The sequence below is a fragment of the Agelaius tricolor genome, unplaced genomic scaffold (genome assembly GCF_023055355.1).
Source record: "Agelaius tricolor isolate 1412-34295 unplaced genomic scaffold, bAgeTri1.0.p SCAF_20, whole genome shotgun sequence".
Taxonomy (NCBI): domain Eukaryota; kingdom Metazoa; phylum Chordata; class Aves; order Passeriformes; family Icteridae; genus Agelaius; species Agelaius tricolor.
Genome location: NW_027269280.1, coordinates 11,799,949 through 11,816,395, shown reverse-complemented (window position 1 = coordinate 11,816,395; position 16,447 = coordinate 11,799,949). Strand labels below are relative to the sequence as shown.

General features: G+C 41.8%; 2 protein-coding genes across 2 annotated transcripts in view; one reads left to right on the top strand and one right to left on the bottom strand.

Annotated features, from left to right (window-relative positions):
• KLHL22 (kelch like family member 22) overlaps positions 1-16,447 on the bottom strand; it is a 303,656-nt gene that overhangs the window by 21,535 nt on the left and 265,674 nt on the right. The gene's annotated exons all lie outside the window — the stretch shown is intronic.
• Positions 1,823-14,165, top strand: LOC139598475 (solute carrier family 2, facilitated glucose transporter member 11-like). Its single transcript, XM_071444905.1, has 12 exons — positions 1,823-1,846; positions 2,845-2,943; positions 3,777-3,937; positions 4,474-4,598; positions 6,007-6,136; positions 6,275-6,423; positions 6,997-7,184; positions 8,181-8,291; positions 8,367-8,468; positions 9,505-9,580; positions 11,005-11,132; positions 12,934-14,165. Exons 1-12 carry the CDS (start codon positions 1,823-1,825, stop codon positions 13,138-13,140), a joined length of 1,500 nt encoding a protein of 499 aa, XP_071301006.1. The 3' UTR covers positions 13,141-14,165.

Here is a 16,447-nt window from a genome sequence, read left to right as displayed (position 1 = left end):
TTTCTCTAGGTGTGAAATGAAACTGCAGATGGCTTCAGGCATCCAAATGAGTCCAGTGTGCCTCGAGCTGGCTTAGAACCAAGCCTGATGTTCAGCCTTTACACAGAACTGTTTGTTTGACACACCTCATGGAGGTGGGGCTTGTGTGTTTGTCCATTTCACAGCAAGTATTTCTTACAGCTCTATTAAAAAAAATAAATTACAAGATCTCCTTAAGTCAGAAATAATTCTTTAAACATTAAATTCTGCACAAGTTCCAGTGTAGCAGCTTTTTCAAGAATATAGGTGATATTTCCAACAGAAATGGTGAATTTCATTGATTTCACAAAAATCCAAGAAGTAAGCTCCTAAAATTGTTAATAAGGTGAAATAGCACCATGGCTCAGAATGAGCAGAAATCCCTCAAAATGTAAGAGAAATTTCACTGTGAGCTGGTGGGATTTGCTGCTATTTGAGGTCCTCAGTAATGATTGTCAAGGGGTGAATCCTTAGGACATAGCCTCCCTACACCTCACTGCAATTTGAGAAAAAATCCACCATGAAAAGGAAACACTGACATCTTGAAACAATAGCCAAGAGATCTGCAGGTAATTACAATGTCAGTGTTCAAGAGAAAATACAAAAAATGCCAAATCATTCTAACCACTACTGCCAGCCAGGATAAACAGCATTTGCTATGCACTTATACAGACAATACTTGGAGTTACACAAGTAAGCAAGGTTTTAATATTAACATGCACTTTTTTCTCATTTATTTAGACTCACAGGATTTACAGTGAGCCCCTCTGTAAATAATTACATTCTGTGTTTTATAACCTGACTTCACAAGTCCTGAGGGTGAGCTTGAGCATTTCCTGGGGCCCTCAGTGCCACTGCCCCAAGTGCCCCCAGCAGGGCAGTGCCCTGGCATGAGGAGAATGAGCAAAGGCTTTGAAGGCAAGAATTGCACAGGGCATCACCCACACAGGAAAGCCCCAGGCACAGCAAACTCCTCTTTTTGCCAGTGCTGGATCCAGTGCAAGCTGCACAGAGCTGCAGTTGGAGCTTTGCCTCACAAGAAAGGAGCCTCTGGGAATCAAAGGGGATTTTTCACTGCCTGCAACACTGATTTTGGAGCCTCTCTGTGTCAGAGCTGAAACCTGAGGGAGGAAGATGCTGGTGGTTCTATCCCAATTTGTTAGGGCATATTTCTCTTTTCTGACAACTTTCATGAGTCTCTTACTGCTTTTTCTCCATCCCCATAAACACCAGACAACAAATACCCTTCCTCAGCACAGTCTAACTGATTCATAAGGCCAGAGCAGCAAAATCAGCCTCTGAAATTTGCCTATTTGTCTTCTAATTATCGTATTTACTTTACCAAAGAATTACATACTTTACTTATTAATAAATAACAGTAGCTAAACCTTGTACCAGCTGCTTTTTGCTCTCTGCAGACTGTAACAAATGTACACACTAGTCTGTGTCATAGAAGTAATGCATTTTACTGCTCCTGGAAAATTATTTGGATTGTTTTGCCTGAACTCTTCTTGTTTCCCTTCCCAAAGCCCTCACTGGTCCCCAGATGCTAATTTTCTCTGCTTTGAAACTTTCCCCCTGGAGACTGGACTAGATGTAATTATTTCCTGAAATACTTAATCTGTCAGTGTTAACTTTGGCCAGTTGAAGTAAATATAAGTGAGTGAAGATGAAATAGTGAAAATTTAACTCTGATGCCTGAAGCCAAATGCCCAGTGCTGGAGCAGCAGGCAGGAGGCAGAGAGACACAAGCCTGTGATGACAAGGACACACCACAAGCTGGACAGCCAGCCCTCAGGCAGAGATGACTGGTTTCCTTTCAAACCTGGTGAGTACTTGGTGGGGTATTTACATCTGGGACATTTCTGTCTGCTACTGGGGCTTCAAAGAAAACAAAATTGGTGTCTTGGTAAGAACAAGGCTCCTGCTCACTACAGCACCTTGGAAGTGGTTCTGCTCACTATTTGGAGGCATTACAGCACTTCATATGCTCTGCCATCCATCTTTACCATAGTTTTATCCATATAATAATGTGTTGTCACAGACATCTTTTATGAAAAATCCTTTTTTTAGGATTTTTCCTCTTCAGAAGCTGAAAAGCTTCAAGAACAAAATGTAAGCAATGGTTATCTGTGACTGCAACAAGTAGATCTGTGGAATGCAACAAGTATTATCTGCAACAAGTATTATCTGTGGAATGCAACAAGTACATCTGTGATTAGTCTCATAGAGTTATTTCTAATTAATAGCCAATCACAGTCAGCTGGCTCGGACTCTCTGTCATCTCAGATTCTCTGAAATAATTTCTTCTATTCTTTTAGTATAGCTTTAATATAATATTATAATATATATCATAAAATAATAAATCAAGCCTTCTGAAACATGGAGTCAGATCCTCGTCTCTTCCCTCATCCTCAGACCCCTGTGAACACGGTCACAATGGGTCTTAAATGTTTTCCTGGACTGGAAAATACTTGCTTATCTAGAAATAGAATTTGCTTTACTTACCTGGTAAAAAAAAAAAAAAGTGCTTTTTAAAATACATCTAATTATTTAGTGCAAGACATGGCAGCAGAGGTTTTGAGAGGCAGGGAACAGGAGTGGGTCTAGAAGCCATGGTGCCTTGACAATGATGTTTGTGGAAGCTGCACTTCCTTGAGCTGGATGTAGGGAAATCACAGGAGGATGTACATGTCACACCAGGGCAAGCAGAGGGAACATTGCTACCTGAAAATCCCCTGAACAAATGAGATGTTTCTGGAGAATGAGTTTGAGAACAGCCTGATGTGGGTACAACCTGAAGAAGATTTTGTTCTCCCTCTGCAGGTTCAGTACCAGGGGCTCTTTCGAATGATCACTGTCCTGGGCATTGGTGGCACATTCCAAATTGGCTTTCAAATTTCTACCATCACCTACATGTCTCAGGTAGGCAAAGCTGCACCTGGCACTGTGTTAATGAGAGCTGGGTCTCCACTGCTGCCCTGGCATTCAGAAAGGGTTTGCTCACAGTATTCTCCTCTCATTTCCCATTTGCTGTGCTATGCTGTCATGAGGAGCAGGGCATGTCAGAGTGTTGCTAGCAGAAGAAAAGAGAGATCTGCAACTTGTTAATCTTCTGTTCCTCAGAAGACACACACTAATTAGGGTGGCATCTGTCTCCCCTAAAACCTTACAGCACATGTGCCTTCTTCAGTGGTTTCTGTTGATATTTTTATGGTTATCCATCCTCACAGAAAAATAGAACAAGTGAGCCATGCTCTAGGAAAAGTCTGCTTCTCTCCACTGATCACAGGGAAAACTTCCATTAAGGGCACTGAAGTCTAGAGGGAAGACATCATTATTTTGTAGAAATCACCTTAGTGGAAAAGCATTATTTTCTGGCTTCAGAGCACTAAGTTCTGAGTGAAAAAGTATTTAGGAATTGCACTGAACAGGCTCTGTGTAATGTGGCATTCTTGGCAGGTATGTGGAAGAAAACCCATAACTTATTTGCAGGATTTTGTAGTACTTTTACACTATTCTTTACCAATCCATGCCTTGCTTCCTCAGATTTCAAGGATAAAAATCCCAAAGATGGAATTTTAATGGCAGAATGAGCATAGCACACCCTATTATACTACATCTGATAGCTACTGCCCACTTTCAAACCTATGTGAAATAGTAACTTCAGCTGAAGCAACACAATTATTTTGTAAATATGCTAAAATACCTGCACTGCTGTCACAGACACTGTAATGATTTTATTTTTTCTGTCTCAGCACGTTAAGGCTTTCATTAATGAGACTTGGCTGGAGCGCTATGGCCACCCCATCCAGCAGGACAACCTCCTGTTCCTGTGGTCCTTCACTGTGTCCATCTTTGGGATAGGAGGTCTCTTGGGTTCCTCAGGAAGCAGATACCTCACTGTCAAATTTGGCAAGTATGTATGCTCAAAGACAATGTGTCAGCTGAATCTGAGCCTAAGGAAATGATGGTTGGGGTTATAAATGAGACAGGATTTTAGACTCAGTGATGGCTGGGGCACAGCCAGCTCAGCTGTGCTGGCAGCTGATTCTCCTGCTTCCTGCCCATGTCCTGAGCCATGCCTGGGTTCATCTCAGCAATGGGGAAAGGCAGAACCAGGCTGAAGTCAGGATGGGGTCTGGAAGGTGCTGCTCAAAGCACAGAAGCGCTGAGATCCCTGTTGGTGCTGCAATAATGTGTTTCACAGTAGATGTTCAAGTGCAGAAAAGCTTTCAGAGTTTTCTCTGTACGCACCCCAGAGCTGTTCCCAAACTCCCAGGTGCAGCCACGTGCCAAGGCACACCATGAGTCCAAAGCACCCATTTTGTCCTGGACCATATATGTAATTTCAAAAAACCATCAAGACAACTTCAGCCAAGACTTCCTGCATGGCATTAAGTGCTATTTCCCTTCTGAGTCACAAAAAATCTTCTCATTTTCTTGCACTTACAGAAAGAAATGCCTCTTGTGCAACAACGTGCTGATGATAGTGGCAGCATCCATCATGGGCTGCAGTAAAATATCCCAGTCCTTTGAGATGATTCTAATTGGACGCTTCATGTGTGGAGTGAGTGCAGGTGAGTGACTTCTCCCACAGGTCAGCTGAATCTCACAAAATTTCACATCTTTTTTCAAAGTAAATAAGAAGCCTCCACTAAGAAAACAAAGTGTGGAAGTCAGTGATCTTTTGTAAGAAGATTTTCTAAAATGCTCTGCAAGAAAGAGCATAATTATTATCAGTTTCACTGATACCAAATGAAATTCAGCTTTGCCAAGTGTATGAATATTCAGAGAAGTCAGAAATGTTTTGATACCTCATGAAACAAGGGATTTTCTGAAGAAAAATATGAATAATATTTTCTGAAATTTAGCTAGCAGTACTGAAACTTATACACTTTAAAGCTAGGATTTTCCTGAGGAGGAGTATTCCAAGCAGGAAGTCCTTGGGGTTAGTACAAAGATCTGGGCTTAATAAAGCAAAATCACTCCTGGCAAGTAAACTACAGGCAGTAAAAACATCCTGTGCTGCTATCAGTAATTTTTTGTATTTTTCCCTACACAAAACTTGCCTTTCTATTGTTTGCATATTCACAGGGATGCCTCTTTTAACTTATTAAAGAATTCACTTAGAAATTGATGCCTATTTTTCAAACAACCAGATTTTGTACATTGCTTCTCTGACAAAGAGAGGTGTTGAAGAGCTATGGTTGTAATTTGAGAACAGCTTACCAACAGGGGCCTTGCTCTGTTCTAGAATCTTTGTCATGCCCCATTCAAAACCCTGATTTTTGTTAAAGAGACTGCAATCAAAAGAGATTGCTTTGCCATCACATACAGCCAAGAGAAGAACATATTGCATTTGAAACAGATTAAAGAGGCTGTGACCACCATATCAGGAAAAAGCTTCTGTTCCCAGACTAGTATTTAGCATGTCTGAGTTAATAAATATAATTGGAAACATCAACTCTGCCTGAAATCATAAAAATTATTGCTGGATAGCAGAAAAGAAATACTCATGTCTCCACCTAAATCACATACAAATCAATATTGACTCTATATGGGATAATTTGCCATGAGTCTGCCATACAGCTCTTCAAAAGCATATCAGAAAAGGTTGAGATTATGTGGGTTAACTACAAGCATATTAAATCCTGCTAAAAAGTGCTTAATTATTCAGCACTTGCATACCCTGTGTTCATTAAAACATGCTAAGGCTCACAGGAGAGCTTATGATGAGGCTACACCTACACTTCAGAATGAAAACTGTACATTTCTTAACATCAGGAAACTGCACTCTGCAAGGAAGACCAATACTTTTGTAGAAAGAGTTAAAAAAATCTAGTACTGAAAGTCTCAGATGGGAGTTATTTGCCTGAGACAGCTGTATTCTGTAATACTTTATTATTTACATCCAGTGGATAGAACTGGATTCCCAATGGTTATTGTCTTCTTTCTTCTCTCCCACAACTCCCTCTTCACCTCAAGGTCTTTGTGTTCCTCTACATCACCAATATGTTGGAGAAATTTCCCCTAGGAAGCTCCGTGGATTTGCAAACTCTACTTCTTCTTTCTTTTGGACATTGGGAAAAGCCATAGGGCAAATTTCAGGACAAAGGTATAATGCAACTGATTACCCACCCAATTCATTTCTGGATGCCTTCCACCTTTTGCTCCTCCCTCTGCTTTTCCATCCCTCCCTTTCTCTCCTCAAAGCAGATGCAATGAACTCTAACCCACATTTTCTCCCTGCCAGGGAGCTGCTGGGCAGCCGGGCCCTGTGGCCCCTGCTGATGGCCTCCTGTGGCCTCCCAGCACTGGTCCAGCTGCTCACACTTCCCTTCTTCCCAGAGTCCCCACCCTACCTCCTCATGCAGAAAGGAGACCAGGAAGGCTGCAAAAAAGGTAACTGAGGGCTTCAGGTTCTTGTTCCTCACTTAGAATCATTTTGTGATGCTTGCTTTCCCCATATGGAAAGAAAGAAATAGGACAAAGTTTCTCCCTCTCATTTCCCACATGGCTCTGTGAACACCTACTGAGTCCATTATTGTTGTAGTTCCCACATAGAGCACAAAACTATTTCCCTCTACAGCTCTGTGTTACAAAACCTTTCACATTTGTCTGACACCACCTGCACTGTCAGCCTGATGATTAATGCTAAATAATAAATGAAAAATAGCTGTTTGCACTGCAGGGCTCCACTGGGCACCCCTTAGCTGTGGTTATTGGTTGCTCACACCCTAAGAGAAGGAGGAAGGCAGAACAGTGGCCCCATGGGCAGGGAGGAAGCCCCTGTGACCCCACTAGGCCCCTCTGTCCCACTGAGCAGGAGGGGATCAGGGCTCTGGAACGTTCTGTAAGACACCTCTGCCTCCCAGCACACTGGGCTGTCAGACTCTTGTATCACTGCTCAGAAAGCTCCTCAGGGCATAAACAGAGACGAATTAACATGGCAGGTCTCGCTCTCCTTCTTCACAGCCATAAGGCAGCTTTGGGGTGAAGGCCAACACCAAGCAGAGATTGATGACATCATGAAAGAGAAAGCAACAATGAAAAACACCAAGATCTTGAGTGTCCTGGAACTAGTGAAAGAACCAGCTTTCCGTTGGCAGCTGTACATGATAGTTACTCTGACCGCCACAATTCAGCTCTGTGGCATCAATGCAGTTGAGTGCATTTCCCCCTTCAAGTCCCAAGATATCACAGCTCACAGGAGCTCCCTCAGCCCAAGCCTTGCTGTCTGCCAGCCCTTCTGCAGGACAGCAGCAGCCACAGGGCTGGGCTGGGCTCTGTGTGTGACATCCCTCTGGCCAGCTCTCATTCCCTCTCTCTGTAGTCAGGCTCACTGGGCAGCCACCTTTGGGAGCCACTGCAGAGCTCCAGAGCTCACTCTGGGGATGAGCCCACTCTCTACTGGCCAGATCTGTAGTTTTATGTGACTGCTCACTGCAACTGCTGCTATTTGTCCCCTGGCTCATAGCACCCTGAGATGTTGGGATGGCAGGCTGCTCACTCTGCCCTTAAAGCTAACAACAAGCATGCTGCCTGTTCTGCAGCCTCTGCAGCCCTGCTCTTCCTCACAGCACTGCTTTTCTGGGGTCCTGCTGAGGTCACAGCTTTGCATGACCCTCCTGCCTCTAACACCATGCTGCAGCAGCATCTGCAAAGGAAATACACAGCTGAATCTAACACAGCTTAAATGGAATCTTTATCACCTCAGCATATCTCCAAACACTAGCAGAGATACCTGAAAAGATGTTTGGTTTAACCCCTCATGACTCCATAACCCACACTCTTCTTTCTTGGGAATGCCCTACAGTGATGGTTTTGGATGGGCTCTGAGAACAAGATATACCTGGCTGTTTCTGAAAGCACCTAAATCAGGAGTCTGCAAACCTAATTGCATTGCAGTAACTGGAGATCCAATTATCCCAGCATTTAATATTTTATTAAATTTGTTAATGAATTAATTATATAACGTTTTATAATATGTTTGTCTGCTGATAGAGTGAATACCACCAAAAAGAGTACAGAATTCCAGCTCACTCCAAAGCTGAGCTGCATGCTCCCTGATCAGCAGCTCATATCTAGGGCAGTGTCACACAGCTTTGGATGAGAAATCAATTCTTTTCTTCTCTTACTGTTTGATATTTTTTTTCCAGATTTATTTTTATACTTTTGAAGTCCTCCAAGCAGCTGGCTTTGATGAAAAAATGGCCTCCTACATGACCCTCTCTATTGGACTCTCTGAACTCGTAGCTGCTGTAGTCTGTGTAAGTCCCATTACCAGGGGAGTGGGGCACACTTTGCTCTCTGGCACTGCCACTGATGGGATTTCTGTCCATCAGAGCTCCATCATCGAGAGGCTGGGCAGGAAAGTGCTCCTAAGAGGAGGCTACTGGATCATGGGTTCACTGCTAGCTGCCATCACTGTGACTCTGTCCCTGCAGGTAAGGAAATGCTGCTCACAGCAGATTGCTCTATTCTATTTCTGATCTAAAGCTCACTGGCAGGACCACATTACTGGGAAAGGAAAGTGAGGCTTAGATCAAGCTTGTCTATATGTAGGATTAAACTCTCTCTTAGCCAGAGGCTCCTGCACTCCTGCCTTCCTTTCAACAGGATCCCATGACCTTAGCAAGGAGCACATAAACCTCTGGGACACTGGTTCCTGTTTGTCAGACTGCAAACACCAAACACCAGCCAGCACAGACCACAAGGCACCTGTAGGAAAATGGCCCTTTCTGCCCATGCTGGTTTTAACAAGTAACAGCAAAACCCCAGACCTTTGGCATCAGTTAATTTGAAACTGAACTTTGCTGCAGATCATTGTGGGAAGGCACTCTCTGTTCACAGACTGGAGACCAGTTCACCTCTCAAACAGTGACACCTCAGTGTCATTGCTGTTGCTTTTTCAGAAGCAAATCACCTGTGTTAGCAGTACTCATCCAGAGCTACTCTGCAGATACACTGCAAAACTGACCTGGAAGCAAGGTGGCAGCAGACTTCTGGTTTTGTTCCTTTCATGAAAGCTCTCAAACACAGGAGAGAGAAATCTTTTTTTCCTAAAGCATCGAGTCTCATTTCTCCTTGACTAAGATCTATAAAAATTGCTTTTCAGTGCCAGTTTTTAAATCCATAACTTAACAAAAGCTAAGAAAGATGTGATTTATCTTCTCATATCCCTAAGGATCAGAGGAAGAACTATGAGGTCAAAAAGAAAGGACAGGGTGCAAAAGAACTCTTCAGACTTCATTTAATGGAAGCCTCCCTCGATTTGCAGCTCTCTGCCCTGTCTGCTCACCTAACAAAGATCTCAGCTGCTCCACCCACAGAGCAAAGCACTCACAGCTCTCAGTGCCCACACACTGAATATTTCTTTTTTGACAGTGTTGGAAAAGCAGGAGCATTCCTCACCTAGGAATGCTAGTACCAGTATTTTGTTATGGTTTTTTTCCCAGTATTTTGTTCTGGTTTTTTCCCCAGGACTGGTACTTCTGGATGCCATACTGCAGCCTTGCTCTCATTATCCTGTTTACAGTTGTCTTTGCTGTTGGGCCAGGTAAGTTCTCAGTCAAAGGAAATAAAGGAATTGAGTCATGTGAGCTTATTAATAGGGTTAGGAAATTACTGCCTTATATTGCAGAATATTTAGCATAAGTAAATTAATTTCACATAATCTTGCAGTCATTTAAACATTGTGGGTCCAGTTATTCATTGGACATAAAATTCAATACCATCAGGTTTGAGTTTTGCTAAAAAGAGGAAAGGAGCACACTGGAAAAATACAGCAAAAATAGAGCAAAAGCAGATGGGTAAAAGATTTTTTTTTTAAATGGTAGGGGAAAAAAAAAGAGAGAAAAAAAGAGAAAAAAAAGAAAAGCAAGAGTTCTTTTAAATTCAGTGTTGTATAATGTTACATCTTATCCCACATAGACAGCAGTGCAGAAGACCTATTTTGGAATAATTTTTTCCCTAGCATTTATTGTCTGCAACTCATTAAATTTTATTTTATAAAGGCTAATAATTTTTTAAATATTTGCCTTCCCATAAGTCAGGGTTGAATTATTTCCCTAACTCAAAACACTTGAAATCCTATGACTTCAAAACATAACTGAAATGCCCAGGAAGTGAATCTGAGAAGCTCACTCATTGGCAATCCAGCAGAATCACACTGAAAATTCATTTTATCCATAATTATTGTCATTCTATCCTGACACATCTTCTTTCATGAGATGATGTCAGGCTTTCTCAAGTGTCGACTACTTAATTCTTGGATGTCCCCAAAAATTTATTTGAGTATTTTACCAATTTCATAAACTGATGCCTAGCAGTTTATTAAATTTATTTGAGTATTTTACCAATTTCATAAACTGATGCCTAGCAGTTTATTAAATTTTATTTGAGTATTTTACCACTTTTCATAAACTGATGCCTAGCAGTTCATTAAATTTATTTGAGTATTTTACTCTGGATGCCATGGGACAGAGAAGCAGCAAGCGTTTCTCACAGCGGCTTGTGAGAAATTTTAGGGAGCTGGAAAGATGTGATCACTTGTTGACTATAAACAATTTGCAAGTGCTGTTTTTCCATTTTATTTTTCTGTTCCTCTCAAAGCCAGTGCATGAGAAAGATGTTTCTGTTAGTTAGCCAATAGAATAGCATCTATATAAAAAAACAAACGTGTGGTTCTTTTGAATAAAACCTTCTCTGCCTTGCTATGATCCTGCCTCTCGTCTGTTCCTGCCCCGACCCTGGTGCACAAGTGACATTTTACCACTTTCATAAACTGATATCTAGCAGTTTGTTAGATGCCACAAACATTTTCTTTTGTAAAAAAGAGCAGCATACTCAATGCCAATGCACAATTCATGGCAGCCCATTATAGCAGCATCTATTAGCTGACTGTGTGACAGGAGCACTAATCCAAACGTGGGCTCCAAACACATCAAACAAGAAACAATTCTTGTTCTTCTTTCTTTCCAGGTGGTGCCACGGTTTCCACCAGGGTTGAAATTTTCAAGCTGTCCTGCAGGCCCCCTGCCTTTGTGATCAGCGCCGTCCTGAACTGGCTGGGGGTGTTTGTGATCGGCAGCACCTTCCCGTTCATCGTGGTGAGTGCGGGAGCTCCGGCGGCGGCGGCGGCGCTGCCTCAGCCTGCAGCGCTCTTGGCACCTGCTTTCCCTTGGTGAAAAACGCCAATCACTTGGGGTTAAAGTTTTACAATTTAATAGTAATTAAATGGTTATAAAAATGGTAATATAATTAGAGTAATAATAATTTGGACAATTGGGATTTAGGACAATACGAGACAATAAGAACAAAGAGTTATGGACAGTCCAGGTACCTCTTTCTGGGCAAAATAAGCCTGAAAAAGGACCCAGGTTAACAGAGGATTAACCCTAAAAAACAACAGCCTGTTGCATATTCATACAGCTCAGACATGAGGCATAAATTCCATTCAAACACAGGATTCTGTCTGGGCAGTGTCAGCTGCTCCCTCTGAATCCTGACAGCATCATTCTGCCCAAGTGAGGCAGGCAGAACTTCCTTTCTCCTGAAATTGGAGCAATCCATTAAACACTGTGGGTCCAGTTATTCATTGGACATAAAATTCAATACCATCAGGTTTGAGTTTTGCTAAAAAGAGGAAAGGAGCAATTCTTTTTCTCTGAAGGATTCAGGTGTCCTGGGGCTGCTGTCTCAGTGCAAGTCCTCTCTTTAAAAAAGTATCCTACACAGCATAGTTTCTATTTTAACATTTTGTTATAACCTAAAACTATATTTAACACACTACTTAAGAAAATAAACACATATAATATTCATTTTAGTATTTGCTAAAAGCCAATCATAAAATAGGCATTTTTCACATCTCCCGTGCCCACTTCTGCAACCAAAGGGCCCTGATTTGCCCAAGGTACTGATTCAGACTGAAATATTTATCAATGGAAACAATTCCTTATCAAATTCAAAATACTTTGGGTGATGCCTTGGAGTGGCTACCTGGAACAGAGGCTAGACAGAGCTAAAAGAATAAAGAAGGTATAAGAAGGTATTTATTAAAGGCCTTCAAAGGATACACCTTGGGCAGTGCAAAAGTCTCACAGAGGCTACAGCCAAGGTGGGCAATGGTCACAGGTTTCTCAGACTGATTTAAGTTTGGTGTATTGTGGTCTTTTTGAGGGTCCCCAGGATGAGGTTAGAGATGAGAATCTGACTCTATGTTCTCAGAAGGCTGATAAATTATCATATCATATCATATCATGAATGCTATACTAAAGAAAGAAAAAGGATACATCAAAAGGCTTAACAAGAAGGAGTAATAAAAACCCATGACTGACTCAGAAAGTCTGCCACTGCTGGCTGTGATTGGCCATTAAGTTAAAACAATTCACATGGAACCATTCAAACATTCCCCTGTTGGTAAACAATGTCCAAACCACATTCCAAAGCAGTAAACACAGGAGTAGCAATCAGATAATTATTGTTTTCATTCCTCTCTGAGGCTTCTCAGCTTGCCAGGAGAAAATCCTGGGCAATATTTTCAGAAATATGACAGTGACAGTCTATCTGCATATCAGAGGTTAATTGTCCAATTACAGTTCAGGTAATGAAGTCACATTCCCTCGGTTTCCTCCACCCCATTCCCTTTTGTTTACACTTTTTGGGCCCTGAGGCTGTGTTGGTGACCTGGGTTCTCAGGCCTGGAAGGATTGTTCTGTCTGCCCAAAATGTGAGGAGAGCCAACTAACCCCCTGTATCAGTTCAGAGTTATACACTAATGCAGGATCTGAAACAGGTAAAAGCTAAAACTTGAGACATTGTGGGATCCAAATATAAAAAATGTGCCAAGAAAGTGACTAAAGCACAGATATGCTAATCCTGCTTTCTTTCTCACTTTGTTCTTCCCTGCAGGAAAGACTGAAGCACTTCTGCTTCCTCATCTTTATGGTGGTACTTTTCACTTCAGGGATGATTATCCACCTGTTCCTTCCAGAAACAAAAGGGAAATCAATCATGGAAATCACAGAAGAATTCAATAAGCTGAACTTTAAAAACAAGCACATTCCAGCAGCTCCAAATCATGTCACAGAGGATTATACCTTCTGCACCAGGCTTTGAGTGACCGTGAGGGGGAATCAGGTTTTTGTAAAAAAGTAGGAAAAAAAAGACATTTGCCATTTTCTGACTAACAAGTTGCTCCAAATGGACTGTCAGCTTTCCTATTTGTCTCTTACAAGGTTCCCATTTTGCCAAACCAGCTTCTTTTTCAAGCACTCCACTCTGGGCAGCTCTGAAAAGTGATAAGAGCTGATATTAACAGGACAGACTTGTGTGAATCAGGAGCATTTTGGTTTAATGTGCTGATGTGTAAATCTCCTCTTAACAGAGCAACTAATACACACTGAAAGTCCACATGTAGAATTTATAAACACTCTGCTGACCACAGAGAAAAGACAGACCTGTGATCCTCTCTCTCTATGATTTCTGAGTATGTTTTTACAGTGCTGAAATGGGAACAGTGAAGTTCTTGGCTTGCTATCTCTGGCTAGTGTTCAATCCATACGAGATTAAAGAAAAAATTTAGTGGAATAGGAGATAAATTCTTTGTTTCTCTAGATTCAACTGAATAACCAAACTTTGCCAGGTTCCCATGCACAGTGCCATGTTGTCCTTGTGCAGTGTCTTGTTTGACAGCCTTCAACCATTCCTCATTGCCTTTAGCAGCAATGGAGCTAAAAGGAGTGATGGAGAGAGTCCAGCCTCCCTGAGCCCAGCACCCACAGCCATTTCAGAAACTCTGCTTTCCTGCCATCACTGCCTCATCCCAAGCCTGCAGCTCCTCCTCCAGGAGCAGAATTCCCACAGATATCTCAAGGGCTGGGAATCCCACAGCAGCTGAACTGCTGCTTTCTTCCTGTGACTGTTGCCTACCTGGAACCTGTTTACTCCAGAAGAATTTCCTCAGACTGGAATGGATTGAATCAGAAACTTTTTTGGAAATACACAGGCCCATGGGACTTTTCTTTTCTTTAGAAGGTGTCTAACATTCTGTGTGTTCCTCTCTATTAATGAGAGGTTCACATGGTTGAAGGAGGAAAGCAATACCATGAGGAAGAACATGAACAAAGCTAAGGCTTACTGTGAAGCCTTAATAAAATTTAAAGTCCAAACTCTAGACTTGCACAGTAAAATAAGTGGTTTTACCTCTGCTGTTGCTTTGACTGGCATATTTACTTCAACTCAAACAAGGTTATTCAAATGGAGAATTCAATTGTTCATCTTAATTGCTGCTTATTTTTAATTGCAAATGGTAACCATAATAAAAATGGCAGATTGCCTTGTAATAAAATTCTGGCCTCCACAAACATTTCTTTCCCCACATCATGATCTCTTCAGGGGAAGTTGACTAGAAAAAGTTATTGGTGTGCAGAACCTTCTATGATTGGGGTTTTTCATTATTCCTGTCTTTAGTACTGGGTGACACTTCAGCCATCTCATTAAATAGAACTACATAAATAGGATTATGTATGTACAAAGCATGAAGTGTCCTAAAGTCAGAAAACTCAATAACTTTGTAGTGATCCATATACAGGTAATATGATTAAAAACTACCAGTCCTCTGGAGACAGCTAAGACATAGAGAAGAAATCAGTTCATATTTCTTATCAATATAGATAAGAAATATCAACTTCTTGCAAAACAGAATTCTCTCTTCTCTACCAATCATTCTGGAAACACCATTCCATTACAAGAATCCCTGAAATCTGAGGAAAGAAGAGCAGGGTGGGCCTGTGCAGCACTGCTGCCAGACTCCCCAGTGAGTCACTGCTGTGTCTCAGTTATTCATTAGGTGCCATTTAGGAAAGCCTTCCCCCAGGATGCTCCCCAGGAAGCCAACCATGCCCTGTGGAACATTGCAGTGCCAGTGAAGTGGAACAGCCATGTGGAGCACAGGGCAGCCTTGGCCTGTGCTCAGTGGAGCAGGAGCTGCGTCCTGGGGGACACAGTGAGGGGGACAGGAAAGTCAAGGGATGAAACAGCAAAAGGAATGGCTCAGATATGAGTGGGAGGGCACAGGGACAAAGGGGACAGTAATTCAGGAACACTGCATGCACAGAGACATCAGCTGACAGGTGAGATATGTTCAAATACTAATTGAGGCAGATATAAAAACTTTAAAAACGTATCTGTGAACTTCACTCAGCTGGACACAAAAAACATGGATCTGTACTAAGGAAAGCTTAGCACAGCTTTGGGTATGTATCCCACACATGCATAGATAAATGGCTAAATGACCTGATGCTGTGAGATTTCCTGTCCTGAGCACAAATCTGACTAAAGGATATCTGTAAGACATTATGGAACTGCACATCTGATAAAGGGGGTCTCAGAACAGTCTGAACAGTAACAGCACACAAGTGCAGTCACTAATCACCATAAATGCAAAAGACATTACACAGGAAGAGTTAAGAGATTCAACCTACCCAAAGTAGGAATTCTAAATTAAAGTCCGAGAGCAAAAAGTGTGAATTCCAATATGTATAAATACACAAGGTAGGAGTGGGTGAAGTAAAACCTTAGAAAATATGTGCAACAGGCTGCATTTGAGAGGGAGTGGCCCATGCTGAAGTCTACATGTTATTGCCTGTTTGTGTGTCCCCCAATATCATCTGAGCAAGGCAGATACCAGCAGCTAACATGGAATTTCGTCCCTTAGTCAGATGCACATCATGTGGTTTCAACTTTGTATAACTTTACAGAAAAGGAAATTCTTAGCATCAAAGGGACAGTCTCATTGCACTCTAACAACAGCTTATCTGCTGGAGAACATCAACAGAAAAAATATCCCTCCATGAACTCTCAGCACAAATCAACAGCAAAGCCAAGACCATGATGAGGCCTGAGAGTGGCAGGAGAAATGGCCGGGTGGTGCCATGCACTACATTTCAAACATTGGCTAGGGAATCCAGGAATATGCTTTGCTAGAAAATATGAAATATTTCCTAGTAAATATGACTGCTTGCATCAACTAAACCCTTCATGATTTCTTCATCATCTCCTTCCATTGAAGTGTAAATGGAAGTGATAACTAAGCCATTTATCAACTGAATACGTTCGAGACCCTCTTAATTGTGAAATAACTGGAGTTAAAGCCTGAGAATTTTCTCTCAGAAAAAACAGACATCAATCCAGCTGTGGAGGTTACAAAATAGCTTCAAAACAACCTTATTTCTCATTGCAGACACAGAAATAAGTACACTGACTAGTGGAAATGCCAGACAAAATTGTGCCTGATGAATCTTTCTTGCTACTAGCAAAGAAAAATACTCTACTAAATACTTGGCTGGTCAAGCCTGGTGTACCAGTGTAGAATTGTAAAGTTTGCACCCCATTTCAAAATCATGGAGTAGTTCAGTTCCTTCCA